Raw genomic sequence first — 18,326 nt, forward strand, 5'->3', positions numbered from 1 at the left:
TTTACTTGTCCGGGAGTGGTGGAAATTTCAAGCCAAATGTATACACACGCACACTACAAAATGCTAGCAAGTCAGAACACTATTTTACTGTTGAAAGTAAAATAGAAATCCATACTACAGCCTTATTAGCTCTATTCTGCGGCCTGGGCACAAACCATTTTACAAGACTAGAGGGACCATTAGCTTTCAATGACAAATAAAATTAAATGGCTTTTATAATTCTTACCTTCTGGGAGGGTGGATTGGAAAACCACAGGGCTCCAGGGACTGGACAACTGCTCCACATGTAGCCTCACAGCAAATTCATACCTAGTATTCGCTTCAAGATCCTGAACTAAAATATAAGGCTCCGACCTGCAATATTGTACATTACTAATGAGTATTGAAGGAAAGTACATATTTATGTAAATGCTTTATAAAATATAATGCCAAATATGTCCTTGTGGATTCTTATTAACGACCCACTTACACAGAAAAGCATGGTAATAAAAAACATTCTATATTTATCAAAATGGGATCTTTCTTATTTTAAGGAGACATAGCTGGTGGCGATTCAAGGCAACATATTAACTAAGAGTTGCATTGTGCTATTGTTGAAAATGTGCTGGCATGATTTACATATTCATTGGGTGCAAGGAACTGGTATTAAAGGGATATTAAACAGTGCTTATTTTTTTAAAAAACAAATATGTTAAATCAAATTAAACATAAAAAAGATTATGTAAAAAAAACACTGCAAACAACATTATTGTTTTCTTGCAAGATTAGCACTTCTATTTTATCTCTGTAGCTCCTGCCCTCAATGTGATGAGATTGGAGATATATTTGAAACTTATGTTTCATTCTGCCAGTTCTGAGCATGAGCAATCTATTCACTTAAAGGACCAGTCAACACAGATAGATTTTGTTTCTGACAATTTTAAAAGTTATGTCTTTTTCCACTCCCCCTGTACCATGTGACAGCCATCAGCCAATCACAAATGCATACACGTACTATGTGACAGCCATAAGCCAGTCACAAATGCATACACACTTATTCTTGCACATGCTCAGTGGGAGCTGGTGACTCAAAAAGTTTAAATATAAAAAGACTGTGCACATTTTGTTAATGGAAGTAAAATCAAAAGTTGTTTAAAATGGCATGCTCTATCTGAATAATTAAAGTTTATTTTTGATTGAGTGTCCCTTTAATACTAAACCAGCTGTGGAAGTTTTGTGATATCATGCTAGATAAGCCTTGCTGTAGAGACCACCACCTAATGTAAAAGCCATTTAAATAGATTCATAATACATATTGCAATGATTTCTATTAAGTATTGGAGCTTTTTAACTAGAACAACAATGTAGCACACTGTCTAGTATCACTTTAAATAAAACATATCTTCATTGTCATCTGACGTTTTGCTATGTCAAAAATCCCAAAGAACTCTTTATAGTTTATAAAAAGGCTCTACACATTGTAGAGCTGCAATTTATGTAAAACTGTTTTCTCAACAACAATTTTATACATCAGGAGTAGGAAACTTTTTGCCCTAAAATTCTATAAAATACTCCAGACATGACAACTTTTCTATAAATTATGCGATTTAAATGGAGTTGTAAGAGCACATGAAACCAGTTACTATATTAAAAAATAAAATAAATATAAAACCATGGCCACAAGTACAAATACATTTTACCTATAAAAATAAAATCAGCCATGGCTGGTAATGTCAACAGAAACATACAGAGTAATAAAGCTTTACGTGAGAGAACAGCATAAGTAGACACCATGACTACCAGTTTGGTACGTACGTCTGAAGATAAAGCACTAGAGATGCATTCTGCAGGCCCACAGGATTGCAGCGGACAGTATAGTTAATAGCCTGAGCTGATGAGAAGGCCGGACGTCCCCAGTGCAGGTAAATGGAAGAAGAACTATTGGCCTTGGCATAAAGATGATGGGGTGGTGGTGGAGGAGGAATCATGCGATCAGGGACAGCTAGAAAAAGAAAATAGGCTATAAAATGCTCTTTGTTTAGATAAGTAATTATCTGACAACTAGACTCACTGCCTGAAGCAAATACAAGGTTTTCCAAAGATAAATAAATGCAGAGATATATTGTTAAAGAAACATTTAATTTAACAGCAGATACAAACGGATTGGTTCTCTGAGCCTGTTATTCTTCTACTTGATTTAAAAACTCTACTTTACCACATACTTTGCCTAAATTCATTAATACACAACGGCTAACCAATGATTTTAGTTTTCTCTGTTGATTTATGTTTTTACTTGGCTCACTGTAAAGCTACTCTATGATTCTTCATTATTGGTAAAGTGTATATTTCCCTCACATGTCCCCTAATTTTGTTATGTGGCAACTCTAGAGAATATTACCAAACACCCTGCTATGGTAATACGTACAGTCTATTCACATTACTTACAAACACATATTGGTGTACTGACGGTTTGGTCAGCTTGATAGCCTTCATCCATATTATTATAGGCAAGTAATCTGACATGGTATTTTTTTCTGGGATCTGCAAATTAGAAGAAAACAGATTTTCACCATCAGTTGAATCAGCAGTATACAATTTTAAGGAACAATAAAAAAAAAAAATTTTAATCTAGATTTAATATATACTTTAATGGGGCATGGGCGGGTAAGAAAAACAATATATATATTTAAATGGGGCTTTGGTAAAGACACTTGTGCAATGGTTTAAGAGTATATATATATATATATATATATATATATATATATATATATATATATATATATATATATATATATATATATATAAAACTTTACTATCCCTATCAGTAGTACTACTAAAAAAAACAAGATAAATAAGAAGATACTGATATGCAAAGATTTCTGTTGGTTTCTGATTAAAATGAGGTCACCATTTTATGCAAACCCAGCCTGCCAGTAATGATTAACTTAAATAAATACAATATTGATTTAGTAGAAGAAAATATGCCACCAAAGTGTCACAGCATAAAAATAAATACATTTCAGGATAATCTTATGCTTTTCTGAAAACATTTTGGCTTGTTGTTGGTTATAATATGGTTATATTTTTGCAAGAGGTCAAAGCCAATTATTTATAGAAATAAACAAGTTCTTAATTCTACTAATCTTCAAATAGGTGAGCTCTGTGATCTACACAATTCCCAGAGATTAGTGAATGAACACAGCAAAAGTCATTTATCATGCTGTCAGTTGCTTTAAAAAATACCCCTCGGTTGTACAGAACACACTGCAACCAAGTTTGTTCCATATAACTGAGGAATAATATTTTCAGAAAAAGGAACTAACAGAATTAAAAAAATTACACGTACAACTTATTTTTATTTTGATATTCTGCCACTGTTTTGGCAGATGCCATGTTCCAGTAGACTTATTGCGGTACATTTTTATGTTCTTGTCACACTTCTATGAACTGACTCAACAGCTCTTTCATATGAGATGACTTTGCGGCATCACATGATATCTGGTTATTTGAATAGAACCCATAATTCTTAACCAGGCAAAATATGCAACTTCTCATATGGAGAAATTGTGCTAGGCTCTAGCTGGTGATGTCACAATGGTATTTGCACCTGAAACTGTTTTAATCTCAGCCTAGGCTGCTCATCTATACACTAGGAGTGTGAAAACAAGACAAAATAAATATAATTGTAAAATAACATTAACACAATTTGTTTAAAATCACAGCACTTCCCTTCATTGATACTGGAGGCAAAAATAATATGGCTTCTGTTTTATACAAATTCCATCGCCATAAAAAAGTAAGAAGATACAACATTAATTAAAAAATGCACACTTGCTTTTGAGTGCATACATATTAGCTATAAGACAGCTATTTATTCTGTGCATCTTGTATTCATTTGCAGCACAAAACATGTTGTTTTAATACAAAACCTATTGAATAATATATACAGTAATTACTATATTTAGTCACCTAAAAAAAGAGCTAAGATCAATTAAACTATGCAGGAAAAAAACAAAAAAACAAATGAAGTATATCAATATTATTTATATATATAAGAATTTGTACTTGCTATATAGAGCTTTTATCTATGGTGACTAAAGAATTGGTGGCTGCTAATCCTATATAATAAAAGGCCAAGTGTGTTTGTCCGAAGCTGTCATGCGCAGTAGACAGCACAGCACGAGGACAAACACACCTGGCCTTTGAGAGTCCCTAAGTCTCTGCTCTGCAGTGCGAGCAGAAGTGTGCGTGACCGAGCGTGGCCGGGGGCGTGGCCGAGCGCGAGGGCAGTGAGGGGGCGTGGCCAAGCGTGAAGGGGCGGGGCCAGGCGGCCCGTGAAAGGCTGTGCAGTGAGAGCTCAAAACGGCTCAAAAGAGGGAGGGAGGGGGTAGGGAAAAGATAAGAAAGGTGAGAGAGATCAAGAGGGGAGAGAGAGATCAAGAGGGGAGATAAAGGGAGCACAAGAGAGGGAGCAAAAGAGAGGGGGAGGGAGAGCAAAAGAGAGGGGAAGGGAGAGCAAAAGAAAGGGGACAGAGAGATCAAAAGAGAGGGGGGGAAGAGAAAGAGAGGGGGAGAAAGAGAGGGGGAGAGAGAGAGAGGGGAGGAGAGAGAGAGAGAGAGAGAGAGAGAGAGAGAGGGGGGAGGAGGAGAGAGAGAGAGAGAGGGGAGAGAGAGGGGGGAGGGAGAGAGAGAGAGGGAGAGAGAGAGGGGGAGGGAGAGAGAGAGGGGAGGGGGAGGGAGAGAGAGAGGGGAGGGGGAGTGAGCGTGAGAGAGAGAGGGGAGGGGGAGAGAGAGAGGGGAGGGGGAGAGAGAGAGGGGAGGGAGAGAGAGAGGGGAGGGGGAGGGAGAGAGAGAGGGGAGGGAGAGAGAGGAGGGGGGAGATAAAGAGGGAGAGGGAGAGAGAGAGGGGAGAGAGAAAGGAGAGAGAGAGAGGGGAGAGAGAAAGGAGAGAGGGGAGAGAGAGGGAGAGAGAGGGGAGAGAGAAAAGAGAGAGAGAGGGGAGAGAGAGAGGGGAGAAAGAGAGAGAGGGGAGAAAGAGAGAGAGGGGGAGAGAGAGAGGGGGGAGAGAGAGAGAGGGGGGGAGAGAGAGAGGGGAGAGAGCGCAAAAGAGGGGGGGGAGAGAGAGAGCGCAAAAGAGGGGGGGAGAGAGAGAGCGCAAAAGAGGGGGGGAGAGAGAGAGAGCGCAAAAGAGGGGGGGAGAGAGAGTGCGCAAAAGAGGGTGGGATAGAGAGCGCAAAAGAGGGGGGGAGAGAGAGAGTGCAAAAGAGAGGGGGAGAGAGAGCACAAAAGAGGGGGGAGAGAGAGAGCTCAAAAGAGAGGGGAGAGAGAGAGTGCAAAAGAGGGGGGGAGAGAGAGCGCAAAATAGGGGGAAGAGAGAGCGCAAAAGAGAGGGGGGGAGAGAGATCTCAAAAGAGAGGGGGAGAGAAAGCGCAAAAGAGAGGGGGGAGAGAGAGCAAAAGAGAGGGGCAGGAAGAGAGCGCAAGGGTTGGGACTGCTGTACCCTGCAAAAAAACAGAATTTATGTTTACCTGATAAATTACTTTCTCCAACGGTGTGTCCGGTCCACGGCGTCATCCTTACTTGTGGGATATTCTCTTCCCCAACAGGAAATGGCAAAGAGCCCAGCAAAGCTGGTCACATGATCCCTCCTAGGCTCCGCCTACCCCAGTCATTCGACCGACGTTAAGGAGGAATATTTGCATAGGAGAAACCATATGGTACCGTGGTGACTGTAGTTAAAGAAAATAAATTATCAGACCTGATTAAAAAAACCAGGGCGGGCCGTGGACCGGACACACCGTTGGAGAAAGTAATTTATCAGGTAAACATAAATTCTGTTTTCTCCAACATAGGTGTGTCCGGTCCACGGCGTCATCCTTACTTGTGGGAACCAATACCAAAGCTTTAGGACACGGATGAAGGGAGGGAGCAAATCAGGTCACCTAAATGGAAGGCACCACGGCTTGCAAAACCTTTCTCCCAAAAATAGCCTCAGAAGAAGCAAAAGTATCAAACTTGTAAAATTTGGTAAAAGTGTGCAGTGAAGACCAAGTCGCTGCCCTACATATCTGATCAACAGAAGCCTCGTTCTTGAAGGCCCATGTGGAAGCCACAGCCCTAGTGGAATGAGCTGTGATTCTTTCGGGAGGCTGCCGTCCGGCAGTCTCGTAAGCCAATCTGATGATGCTTTTAATCCAAAAAGAGAGAGAGGTAGAAGTTGCTTTTTGACCTCTCCTTTTACCAGAATAAACAACAAACAAGGAAGATGTTTGTCTAAAATCCTTTGTAGCATCTAAATAGAATTTTAGAGCGCGAACAACATCCAAATTGTGCAACAAACGTTCCTTCTTTGAAACTGGTTTCGGACACAGAGAAGGTACGATAATCTCCTGGTTAATGTTTTTGTTAGAAACAACTTTTGGAAGAAAACCAGGTTTAGTACGTAAAACCACCTTATCTGCATGGAACACCAGATAAGGAGGAGAACACTGCAGAGCAGATAATTCTGAAACTCTTCTAGCAGAAGAAATTGCAACTAAAAACAAAACTTTCCAAGATAATAACTTAATATCAACGGAATGCAAGGGTTCAAACGGAACCCCCTGAAGAACTGAAATAACTAAATTGAGACTCCAAGGAGGAGTCAAAGGTTTGTAAACAGGCTTAATTCTAACCAGAGCCTGAACAAAGGCTTGAACATCTGGCACAGCAGCCAGTTTTTTGTGAAGTAACACCGACAAGGCAGAAATCTGTCCCTTCAGGGAACTTGCAGATAATCCTTTTTCCAATCCTTCTTGAAGGAAGGATAGAATCCTAGGAATCTTAACCTTGTCCCAAGAGAATCCTTTAGATTCACACCAACAGATATATTTTTTCCAAATTTTGTGGTAAATCTTTCTAGTTACAGGCTTTCTGGCCTGAACAAGAGTATCAATAACAGAATCTGAGAACCCTCGCTTCGATAAAATCAAGCGTTCAATCTCCAAGCAGTCAGCTGGAGTGAAACCAGATTCGGATGTTCGAACGGACCCTGAACAAGAAGGTCTCGTCTCAAAGGTAGCTTCCAAGGTGGAGCCGATGACATATTCACCAGATCTGCATACCAAGTCCTGCGTGGCCACGCAGGAGCTATCAAGATCACCGACGCCCTCTCCTGATTGATCCTGGCTACCAGCCTGGGGATGAGAGGAAACGGCGGGAACACATAAGCTAGTTTGAAGGTCCAAGGTGCTACTAGTGCATCCACTAGAGCCGCCTTGGGATCCCTGGATCTGGACCCGTAGTAAGGAACTTTGAAGTTCTGACGAGAGGCCATCAGATCCATGTCTGGAATGCCCCACAGCTGAGTGACTTGGGCAAAGATTTCCGGATGGAGTTCCCACTCCCCCGGATGCAATGTCTGACGACTCAGAAAATCCGCTTCCCAATTCTCCACTCCTGGGATGTGGATAGCAGACAGGTGGCAGGAGTGAGACTCCGCCCATAGAATGATTTTGGTCACTTCTTCCATCGCTAGGGAACTCCTTGTTCCCCCCTGATGGTTGATGTACGCAACAGTTGTCATGTTGTCTGATTGAAACCGTATGAACTTGGCCCTCGCTAGCTGAGGCCAAGCCTTGAGAGCATTGAATATCGCTCTCAGTTCCAGAATATTTATCGGTAGAAGAGATTCTTCCCGAGACCAAAGACCCTGAGCTTTCAGGGATCCCCAGACCGCGCCCCAGCCCATCAGACTGGCGTCGGTCGTGACAATGACCCACTCTGGTCTGCGGAATGTCATCCCTTGTGACAGGTTGTCCAGGGACAGCCACCAACGGAGTGAGTCTCTGGTCCTCTGATTTACTTGTATCTTCGGAGACAAGTCTGTATAGTCCCCATTCCACTGACTGAGCATGCACAGTTGTAATGGTCTTAGATGAATGCGCGCAAAAGGAACTATGTCCATTGCCGCTACCATCAACCCGATCACTTCCATGCACTGAGCTATGGAAGGAAGAGGAACGGAATGAAGTATCCGACAAGAGTCTAGAAGCTTTGTTTTTCTGGCCTCTGTCAGAAAAATCCTCATTTCTAAGGAGTCTATTATTGTTCCCAAGAAGGGAACCCTTGTTGACGGGGATAGAGAACTCTTTTCCACGTTCACTTTCCATCCGTGAGATCTGAGAAAGGCCAGGACAATGTCCGTGTGAGCCTTTGCTTGAGGAAGGGACGACGCTTGAATCAGAATGTCGTCCAAGTAAGGTACTACAGCAATGCCCCTTGGTCTTAGCACAGCTAGAAGGGACCCTAGTACCTTTGTGAAAATCCTTGGAGCAGTGGCTAATCCGAAAGGAAGCGCCACGAACTGGTAATGTTTGTCCAGGAATGCGAACCTTAGGAACCGATGATGTTCCTTGTGGATAGGAATATGTAGATACGCATCCTTTAAATCCACCGTGGTCATGAATTGACCTTCCTGGATGGAAGGAAGAATAGTTCGAATGGTTTCCATCTTGAACGATGGAACCTTGAGAAACTTGTTTAAGATCTTGAGATCTAAGATTGGTCTGAACGTTCCCTCTTTTTTGGGAACTATGAACAGATTGGAGTAGAACCCCATCCCTTGTTCTCTTAATGGAACAGGATGAATCACTCCCATTTTTAACAGGTCTTCTACACAATGTAAGAATGCCTGTCTTTTTATGTGGTCTGAAGACAACTGAGACCTGTGGAACCTCCCCCTTGGGGGAAGTCCCTTGAATTCCAGAAGATAACCTTGGGAGACTATTTCTAGCGCCCAAGGATCCAGAACATCTCTTGCCCAAGCCTGAGCGAAGAGAGAGAGTCTGCCCCCCACCAGATCCGGTCCCGGATCGGGGGCCAACATTTCATGCTGTCTTGGTAGCAGTGGCAGGTTTCTTAGCCTGCTTTCCCTTGTTCCAGCCCTGCATTGGTCTCCAAGCTGGCTTGGCTTGAGAAGTATTACCCTCTTGCTTAGAGGACGTAGCACCTTGTGCTGGTCCGTTTCTACGAAAGGGACGAAAATTAGGTTTATTTTTTGCCTTGAAAGGCCGATCCTGAGGAAGGGCGTGGCCCTTACCCCCAGTGATATCAGAGATAATCTCTTTCAAGTCAGGGCCAAACAGCGTTTTCCCCTTGAAAGGAATGTTAAGTAGCTTGTTCTTGGAAGACGCATCAGCCGACCAAGATTTCAACCAAAGCGCTCTGCGCGCCACAATAGCAAACCCAGAATTCTTAGCCGCTAACCTAGCCAATTGCAAAGTGGCGTCTAGGGTGAAAGAATTAGCCAATTTGAGAGCATTGATTCTGTCCATAATCTCCTCCAAAGGAGGAGAATCACTATCGACCGCTCTTATCAGATCATCGAACCAGAAACATGCGGCTGTAGCGACAGGGACAATGCATGAAATTGGTTGTAGAAGGTAACCTTGCTGAACAAACATTTTTTTAAGCAAACCTTCTAATTTTTTATCCATAGGATCTTTGAAAGCACAACTATCCTCTATGGGTATAGTGGTGCGTTTGTTTAAAGTGGAAACCGCTCCCTCGACCTTGGGGACTGTCTGCCATAAGTCCTTTCTGGGGTCGACCATAGGAAACAATTTTTTAAATATGGGGGGAGGGACGAAAGGAATACCGGGCCTTTCCCATTCTTTATTAACAATGTCCGCCACCCGCTTGGGTATAGGAAAAGCTTCTGGGAGCCCCGGCACCTCTAGGAACTTGTCCATTTTACAAAGTTTCTCTGGGATGACCAACTTGTCACAATCATCCAGAGTGGATAATACCTCCTTAAGCAGAATGCGGAGATGTTCCAACTTAAATTTAAATGCAATCACATCAGGTTCAGCCTGTTGAGAAATGTTCCCTGAATCAGTAATTTCTCCCTCAGACAAAACCTCCCTGGCCCCATCAGACTGGGTTAGGGGCCCTTCAGAAATATTATTATCAGCGTCGTCATGCTCTTCAGTATCTAAAACAGAGCAGCCGCGCTTACGCTGATAAGTGTTCATTTTGGCTAAAATGTTTTTGACAGAATTATCCATTACAGCCGTTAATTGTTGCATAGTAAGGAGTATTGGCGCGCTAGATGTACTAGGGGCCTCCTGAGTGGGCAAGACTCGTGTAGACGAAGGAGGGAATGATGCAGTACCATGCTTACTCCCCTCACTTGAGGAATCATCTTGGGCATCATTGTCATTATCACATAAATCACATTTATTTAAATGAATAGGAATTCTGGCTTCCCCACATTCAGAACACAGTCTATCTGGTAGTTCAGACATGTTAAACAGGCATAAACTTGATAACAAAGTACAAAAAACGTTTTAAATAAAACCGTTACTGTCACTTTAAATTTTAAACTGAACACACTTTATTACTGCAATTGCGAAAAAACATGAAGGAATTGTTCAAAATTCACCAAATTTTCACCACAGTGTCTTAAAGCCTTAAAAGTATTGCACACCAAATTTGGAAGCTTTAACCCTTAAAATAACGGAACCGGAGCCGTTTTGAACTTTAACCCCTTTACAGTCCCTGGTATCTGCTTTGCTGAGACCCAACCAAGCCCAAAGGGGAATACGATACCAAATGACGCCTTCAGAAAGTCTTTTCTAAGTATCAGAGCTCCTCTCACATGCGACTGCATGCCATGCCTCTCAAAAACAAGTGCGCAACACCGGCGCGAAAATGAGGCTCTGCTTATGCTTTGGGAAAGCCCCTAAAGAATAAGGTGTCTAAACCAGTGCCTGCCGATATTATTATATCAAAATACCCAGATAAAATGATTCCTCAAGGCTAAATATGTGTTAATAATGAATCGATTTAGCCCAAAAAAAGTCTACAGTTTTAATAAGCCCTTGTGAAGCCCTTATTTACGATCGTAATAAACATGGCTTACCGGATCCCATAGGGAAAATGACAGCTTCCAGCATTACATCGTCTTGTTAGAATGTGTCATACCTCAAGCAGCAAGAGACTGCACACTGTTCCCCCAACTGAAGTTAATTGCTCTCAACAGTCCTGTGTGGAACAGCCATGGATTTTAGTGACGGTTGCTAAAATCATTTTCCTCATACAAACAGAAATCTTCATCTCTTTTCTGTTTCTGAGTAAATAGTACATACCAGCACTATTTCAAAATAACAAACTCTTGATTGAATAATAAAAACTACAGTTAAACACTAAAAAACTCTAAGCCATCTCCGTGGAGATGTTGCCTGTACAACGGCAAAGAGAATGACTGGGGTAGGCGGAGCCTAGGAGGGATCATGTGACCAGCTTTGCTGGGCTCTTTGCCATTTCCTGTTGGGGAAGAGAATATCCCACAAGTAAGGATGACGCCGTGGACCGGACACACCTATGTTGGAGAAATGGCCCGTGTGAACGGGCTTTAGGACTAGTAAGTAATATTTGTTTTTACTGCCAGATTAATGTCACTCAATTTACCAACCCCATACTAGGCACAAACATGGACTATGAACAAAATACTGCTGTTTACATGAATTCCAAGACACAATTCATTAAAAATAGGCACTTAAGATTCATAGTTTATATTTTCTCAAAGATTCAGGTTAGAAGATTATTCCACTGTGTAACAAATATAATCTTTCTCACCATTGCTCAAATAATACACTGGTCAGTGTTCTCCACAGACAATTTTGCCAGCCGAGAGGAATTATGAAATAATAGTGTGAGGCAATATTATAACATTTTATATTGTTTATAAATGTTCTTTAAGCTATTCAAAGCAGAAATTTATAGCGTAATTTAACATAAATTAATTTAATGATAAGGTCTGCAACAAACATTGAAATAGTTATTTTTAGCTAGTTGGTCACTAAAATCAGCCAGGTGATGTGCCAATAAGGAGTAGATTATGAGTGGAGGGCTATTTATCGCTCCTACTTGCGCTTTAACTACGCTAGAAGTAAGCTTTTTGCGCTCGTCGGGTAGCGTGCATATTACAAGTTGATAGCAAAATGTTTTGCAAGTTCGCTAACCTGACACGCACAAAAAGCTGAACTTCGATTATCGCAACCACTTTATTCCTCCATAGATTTCAATGGAGCATGCAAAGTGGGGGAAAAATGTGAAGAAAATTGTGATATTTACAGTACATACACAGTTAAACACTTTATTAAATATGAATATTGCATAAATATGAAATTTCATGTTTTCATCTACCTGACTGCAAAGGGCTCCAATGTACTTATATATATATGTCTATATATCTATACATATGTATTTATGCATTTATTTGTGTATATATATGTCTGTAAATACATGTGTACACACAAATAAAACATTTATATTTATATATATACACATACATATATATATATATATATATATATATATATATATATATATATATATATATATATATATATATATATATATATATATATATATATATAATTTGTTTTTTTAGCACACCTTACAAAAAGTTTAAATCAACATCTGGGAGTGCTGCCAATATGACCCAGTAATTACACAAACAAAGAGGTATCAGCGCACATCCATTTTCAAAAGCACAACATATTTTTTACTGCTGCAAAAACGACGGCTGGCCAGGGAGTCTCATTCTATTATGAAGAGTAAAAGCAGGAATGTTTCAGCCCTCTGTGGCACAAGGATTTAGAGTAGGACCAATCGAATTGGGGCACCTTGGAAGTGGTGACTGGCTAAGCAAAATATGGCCATATTGTGTGACTAAGTTCCCAATATTTTTAAAAAAGAATAGTTGTCTCTTGATGTATATGCAGGCAATTTTTTGCAGCAGTAAAAAATATGTTGTGCTTTTGAAAATGGATGTGCGCTGATACCTCTTTGTTTGTGTAATTACTGGGTCATATTGGCAGCACTCCCAGATGTTGATTTAAACTTTTTGTAAGGTGTGCTAAAAAAAACAAATTTTGTATTTGTATTTAAAATTACCAGGGAGACTGACCATCTCCCATTGGTTTAAGCACCCCACCCAAGTTCAGGTGTGCTCATAACAGTGTTAAAGAGTTGTGAATAATAAGCCAGGGAGTCTCATTCTATTATGAAGAGTAAAAGCAGGAATGTTTCAGCCCTCTGAGGCACAAGGATTTAGAGTAGGACCAGTCGAATTGGGGCACCTTGGAAGTGGTGACTGGCTAAGCAAAATATGGCCATATTGTGTGACTAAGTTCCCAATATTTTTAAAAAAGAATAGTTGTCTCTTGATGTATATGCAGGAAATTTTTTGCAGCAGTAAAAAATATGTTGTGCTTTTGAAAATGGATGTGCGCTGATACCTCTTTGTTTATATATATATATATATATATATATATATATATATATATATATATATATATATATATATATATATATATATATATATATACACACACACACACACACATACATGCATATTTAGACATGTATATGTATGTATCTCTACATTAACCCCTTAACGACCAGCACCATACCATGTATCAGTCCTAGGCTGATCTCTACACTAAAGCTACAATTAACCCTACAAGCTACCTAATTAACCCCTTCACTGCTGGGCATAATACAAGTGTGGTGTGCAGCAGTATTTAGCGGCCTTCTAATTACCAAAAAGCAATGCCAAAGCCATATATGTCTGCTATTTCTGAACAAAGGGGATCCCAGAAAAGCATTTACAACCATTTGTGCCATAATTGCACCAGCTGTTTGTAAATAATTTCAGTGAGAAACCTAAAAACAGAATTTATGTTTACCTGATAAATTACTTTCTCCAACGGTGTGTCCGGTCCACGGCGTCATCCTTACTTGTGGGATATTCTCTTCCCCAACAGGAAATGGCAAAGAGCCCAGCAAAGCTGGTCACATGATCCCTCCTAGGCTCCGCCTACCCCAGTCATTCGACCGACGTTAAGGAGGAATATTTGCATAGGAGAAACCATATGGTACCGTGGTGACTGTAGTTAAAGAAAATAAATTATCAGACCTGATTAAAAAAACCAGGGCGGGCCGTGGACCGGACACACCGTTGGAGAAAGTAATTTATCAGGTAAACATAAATTCTGTTTTCTCCAACATAGGTGTGTCCGGTCCACGGCGTCATCCTTACTTGTGGGAACCAATACCAAAGCTTTAGGACACGGATGAAGGGAGGGAGCAAATCAGGTCACCTAAATGGAAGGCACCACGGCTTGCAAAACCTTTCTCCCAAAAATAGCCTCAGAAGAAGCAAAAGTATCAAACTTGTAAAATTTGGTAAAAGTGTGCAGTGAAGACCAAGTCGCTGCCCTACATATCTGATCAACAGAAGCCTCGTTCTTGAAGGCCCATGTGGAAGCCACAGCCCTAGTGGAATGAGCTGTGATTCTTTCGGGAGGCTGCCGTCCGGCAGTCTCGTAAACCAATCTGATGATGCTTTTAATCCAAAAAGAGAGAGAGGTAGAAGTTGCTTTTTGACCTCTCCTTTTACCGGAATAAACAACAAACAAGGAAGATGTTTGTCTAAAATCCTTTGTAGCATCTAAATAGAATTTTAGAGCGCGAACAACATCCAAATTGTGCAACAAACGTTCCTTCTTTGAAACTGGTTTCGGACACAGAGAAGGTACGATAATCTCCTGGTTAATGTTTTTGTTAGAAACAACTTTTGGAAGAAAACCAGGTTTAGTACGTAAAACCACCTTATCTGCATGGAACACCAGATAAGGAGGAGAACACTGCAGAGCAGATAATTCTGAAACTCTTCTGGCAGAAGAAATTGCAACTAAAAACAAAACTTTCCAAGATAATAACTTAATATCAACGGAATGCAAGGGTTCAAACGGAACCCCCTGAAGAACTGAAAGAACTAAATTGAGACTCCAAGGAGGAGTCAAAGGTTTGTAAACAGGCTTAATTCTAACCAGAGCCTGAACAAAGGCTTGAACATCTGGCACAGCAGCCAGTTTTTTGTGAAGTAACACCGACAAGGCAGAAATCTGTCCCTTCAGGGAACTTGCAGATAATCCTTTTTCCAATCCTTCTTGAAGGAAGGATAGAATCCTAGGAATCATAACCTTGTCCCAAGGGAATCCTTTAGATTCACACCAACAGATATATTTTTTCCAAATTTTGTGGTAAATCTTTCTAGTTACAGGCTTTCTGGCCTGAACAAGAGTATCGATAACAGAATCTGAGAACCCTCGCTTCGATAAAATCAAGCGTTCAATCTCCAAGCAGTCAGCTGGAGTGAAACCAGATTCGGATGTTCGAACGGACCCTGAACAAGAAGGTCTCGTCTCAAAGGTAGCTTCCAAGGTGGAGCCGATGACATATTCACCAGATCTGCATACCAAGTCCTGCGTGGCCACGCAGGAGCTATCAAGATCACCGACGCCCTCTCCTGATTGATCCTGGCTACCAGCCTGGGGATGAGAGGAAACGGCGGGAACACATAAGCTAGTTTGAAGGTCCAAGGTGCTACTAGTGCATCCACTAGAGCCGCCTTGGGATCCCTGGATCTGGACCCGTAGCAAGGAACTTTGAAGTTCTGACGAGAGGCCATCAGATCCATGTCTGGAATGCCCCACAGCTGAGTGACTTGGGCAAAGATTTCCGGATGGAGTTCCCACTCCCCCGGATGCAATGTCTGACGACTCAGAAAATCCGCTTCCCAATTTTCCACTCCTGGGATGTGGATAGCAGACAGGTGGCAGGAGTGAGACTCCGCCCATAGAATGATTTTGGTCACTTCTTCCATCGCTAGGGAACTCCTTGTTCCCCCCTGATGGTTGATGTACGCAACAGTTGTCATGTTGTCTGATTGAAACCGTATGAACTTGGCCCTCGCTAGCTGAGGCCAAGCCTTGAGAGCATTGAATATCGCTCTCAGTTCCAGAATATTTATCGGTAGAAGAGATTCTTCCCGAGACCAAAGACCCTGAGCTTTCAGGGATCCCCAGACCGCGCCCCAGCCCATCAGACTGGCGTCGGTCGTGACAATGACCCACTCTGGTCTGCGGAATGTCATCCCTTGTGACAGGTTGTCCAGGGACAGCCCCCAACGGAGTGAGTCTCTGGTCCTCTGATTTACTTGTATCTTCGGAGACAAGTCTGTATAGTCCCCATTCCACTGACTGAGCATGCACAGTTGTAATGGTCTTAGATGAATGCGCGCAAAAGGAACTATGTCCATTGCCGCTACCATCAACCCGATCACTTCCATGCACTGAGCTATGGAAGGAAGAGGAACGGAATGAAGTATCCGACAAGAGTCTAGAAGTTTTGTTTTTCTGGCCTCTGTCAGAAAAATCCTCATTTCTAAGGAGTCTATTATTGTTCCCAAGAAGGGAACCCTTGTTGACGGGGATAGAGAACTCTTTTCCACGTTCACTTTCCATCCGTGAGATCTGAGAAAGGCCAGGACAATGTCCGTGTGAGCCTTTGCTTGAGGAAGGGACGACGCTTGAATCAGAATGTCGTCCAAGTAAGGTACTACAGCAATGCCCCTTGGTCTTAGCACAGCTAGAAGGGACCCTAGTACCTTTGTGAAAATCCTTGGAGCAGTGGCTAATCCGACAGGAAGCGCCACGAACTGGTAATGTTTGTCCAGGAATGCGAACCTTAGGAACCGATGATGTTCCTTGTGGATAGGAATATGTAGATACGCATCCTTTAAATCCACCGTGGTCATGAATTGACCTTCCTGGATGGAAGGAAGAATAGTTCGAATGGTTTCCATCTTGAACGATGGAACCTTGAGAAACTTGTTTAAGATCTTGAGATCTAAGATTGGTCTGAACGTTCCCTCTTTTTTGGGAACTATGAACAGATTGGAGTAGAACCCCATCCCTTGTTCTCTTAATGGAACAGGATGAATCACTCCCATTTTTAACAGGTCTTCTACACAATGTAAGAATGCCTGTCTTTTTATGTGGTCTGAAGACAACTGAGACCTGTGGAACCTCCCCCTTGGGGGAAGTCCCTTGAATTCCAGAAGATAACCTTGGGAGACTATTTCTAGCGCCCAAGGATCCAGAACATCTCTTGCCCAAGCCTGAGCGAAGAGAGAGAGTCTGCCCCCCACCAGATCCGGTCCCGGATCGGGGGCCAACATTTCATGCTGTCTTGGTAGCAGTGGCAGGTTTTTTGGCCTGCTTTCCCTTGTTCCAGCCTTGCATTGGTCTCCAAGCTGGCTTGGCTTGAGAAGTATTACCCTCTTGCTTAGAGGACGTAGCACCTTGTGCTGGTCCGTTTCTACGAAAGGGACGAAAATTAGGTTTATTTTTTGCCTTGAAAGGCCGATCCTGAGGAAGGGCGTGGCCCTTACCCCCAGTGATATCAGAGATAATCTCTTTCAAGTCAGGGCCAAACAGCGTTTTCCCCTTGAAAGGAATGTTAAGTAGCTTGTTCTTGGAAGACGCATCAGCCGACCAAGATTTCAACCAAAGCGCTCTGCGCGCCACAATAGCAAACCCAGAGTTCTTAGCCGCTAACCTAGCCAATTGCAAAGTGGCGTCTAGGGTGAAAGAATTAGCCAATTTGAGAGCATTGATTCTGTCCATAATCTCCTCAAAAGGAGGAGAATCACTATCGACCGCCTTTATCAGATCATCGAACCAGAAACATGCGGCTGTAGCGACAGGGACAATGCATGAAATTGGTTGTAGAAGGTAACCTTGCTGAACAAACATCTTTTTAAGCAAACCTTCTAATTTTTTATCCATAGGATCTTTGAAAGCACAACTATCCTCTATGGGTATAGTGGTGCGTTTGTTTAAAGTGGAAACCGCTCCCTCGACCTTGGGGACTGTCTGCCATAAGTCCTTTCTGGGGTCGACCATAGGAAACAATTTTTTAAATATGGGGGGAGGGACGAAAGGAATACCGGGCCTTTCCCATTCTTTATTAACAATGTCCGCCACCCGCTTGGGTATAGGAAAAGCTTCTGGGAGCCCCGGCACCTCTAGGAACTTGTCCATTTTACATAGTTTCTCTGGGATGACCAACTTGTCACAATCATCCAGAGTGGATAATACCTCCTTAAGCAGAATGCGGAGATGTTCCAACTTAAATTTAAATGCAATGACATCAGGTTCAGCCTGTTGAGAAATGTTCCCTGAATCAGTAATTTCTCCCTCAGACAAAACCTCCCTGGCCCCATCAGACTGGGTTAGGGGCCCTTCAGAAATATTAATATCAGCGTCGTCATGCTCTTCAGTATCTAAAACAGAGCAGCCGCGCTTACGCTGATAAGTGTTCATTTTGGCTAAAATGTTTTTGACAGAATTATCCATTACAGCCGTTAATTGTTGCATAGTAAGGAGTATTGGCGCGCTAGATGTACTAGGGGCCTCCTGAGTGGGCAAGACTCGTGTAGACGAAGGAGG

At 42.0% G+C, this 18,326-nt stretch overlaps 1 protein-coding gene across 1 annotated transcript in view; it reads right to left on the reverse strand.

Annotated features, from left to right (window-relative positions):
• The window catches only part of PRTG (protogenin), a 176,839-nt gene that overhangs the window by 13,558 nt on the left and 144,955 nt on the right, over nt 1–18,326 (reverse strand). Inside the window, exons 12-14 of the mRNA XM_053717502.1 lie at nt 2,425–2,520; nt 1,795–1,981; nt 227–354 (exon numbers count right to left, since the gene is read on the reverse strand). Of these exons, the coding sequence (XP_053573477.1) occupies nt 227–354; nt 1,795–1,981; nt 2,425–2,520 (411 nt within the window). The remainder of the gene's footprint in view (nt 1–226; nt 355–1,794; nt 1,982–2,424; nt 2,521–18,326) is intronic.

The sequence above is a fragment of the Bombina bombina genome, chromosome 6 (genome assembly GCF_027579735.1).
Source record: "Bombina bombina isolate aBomBom1 chromosome 6, aBomBom1.pri, whole genome shotgun sequence".
NCBI classification, from domain to species: Eukaryota; Metazoa; Chordata; class Amphibia; order Anura; family Bombinatoridae; genus Bombina; species Bombina bombina.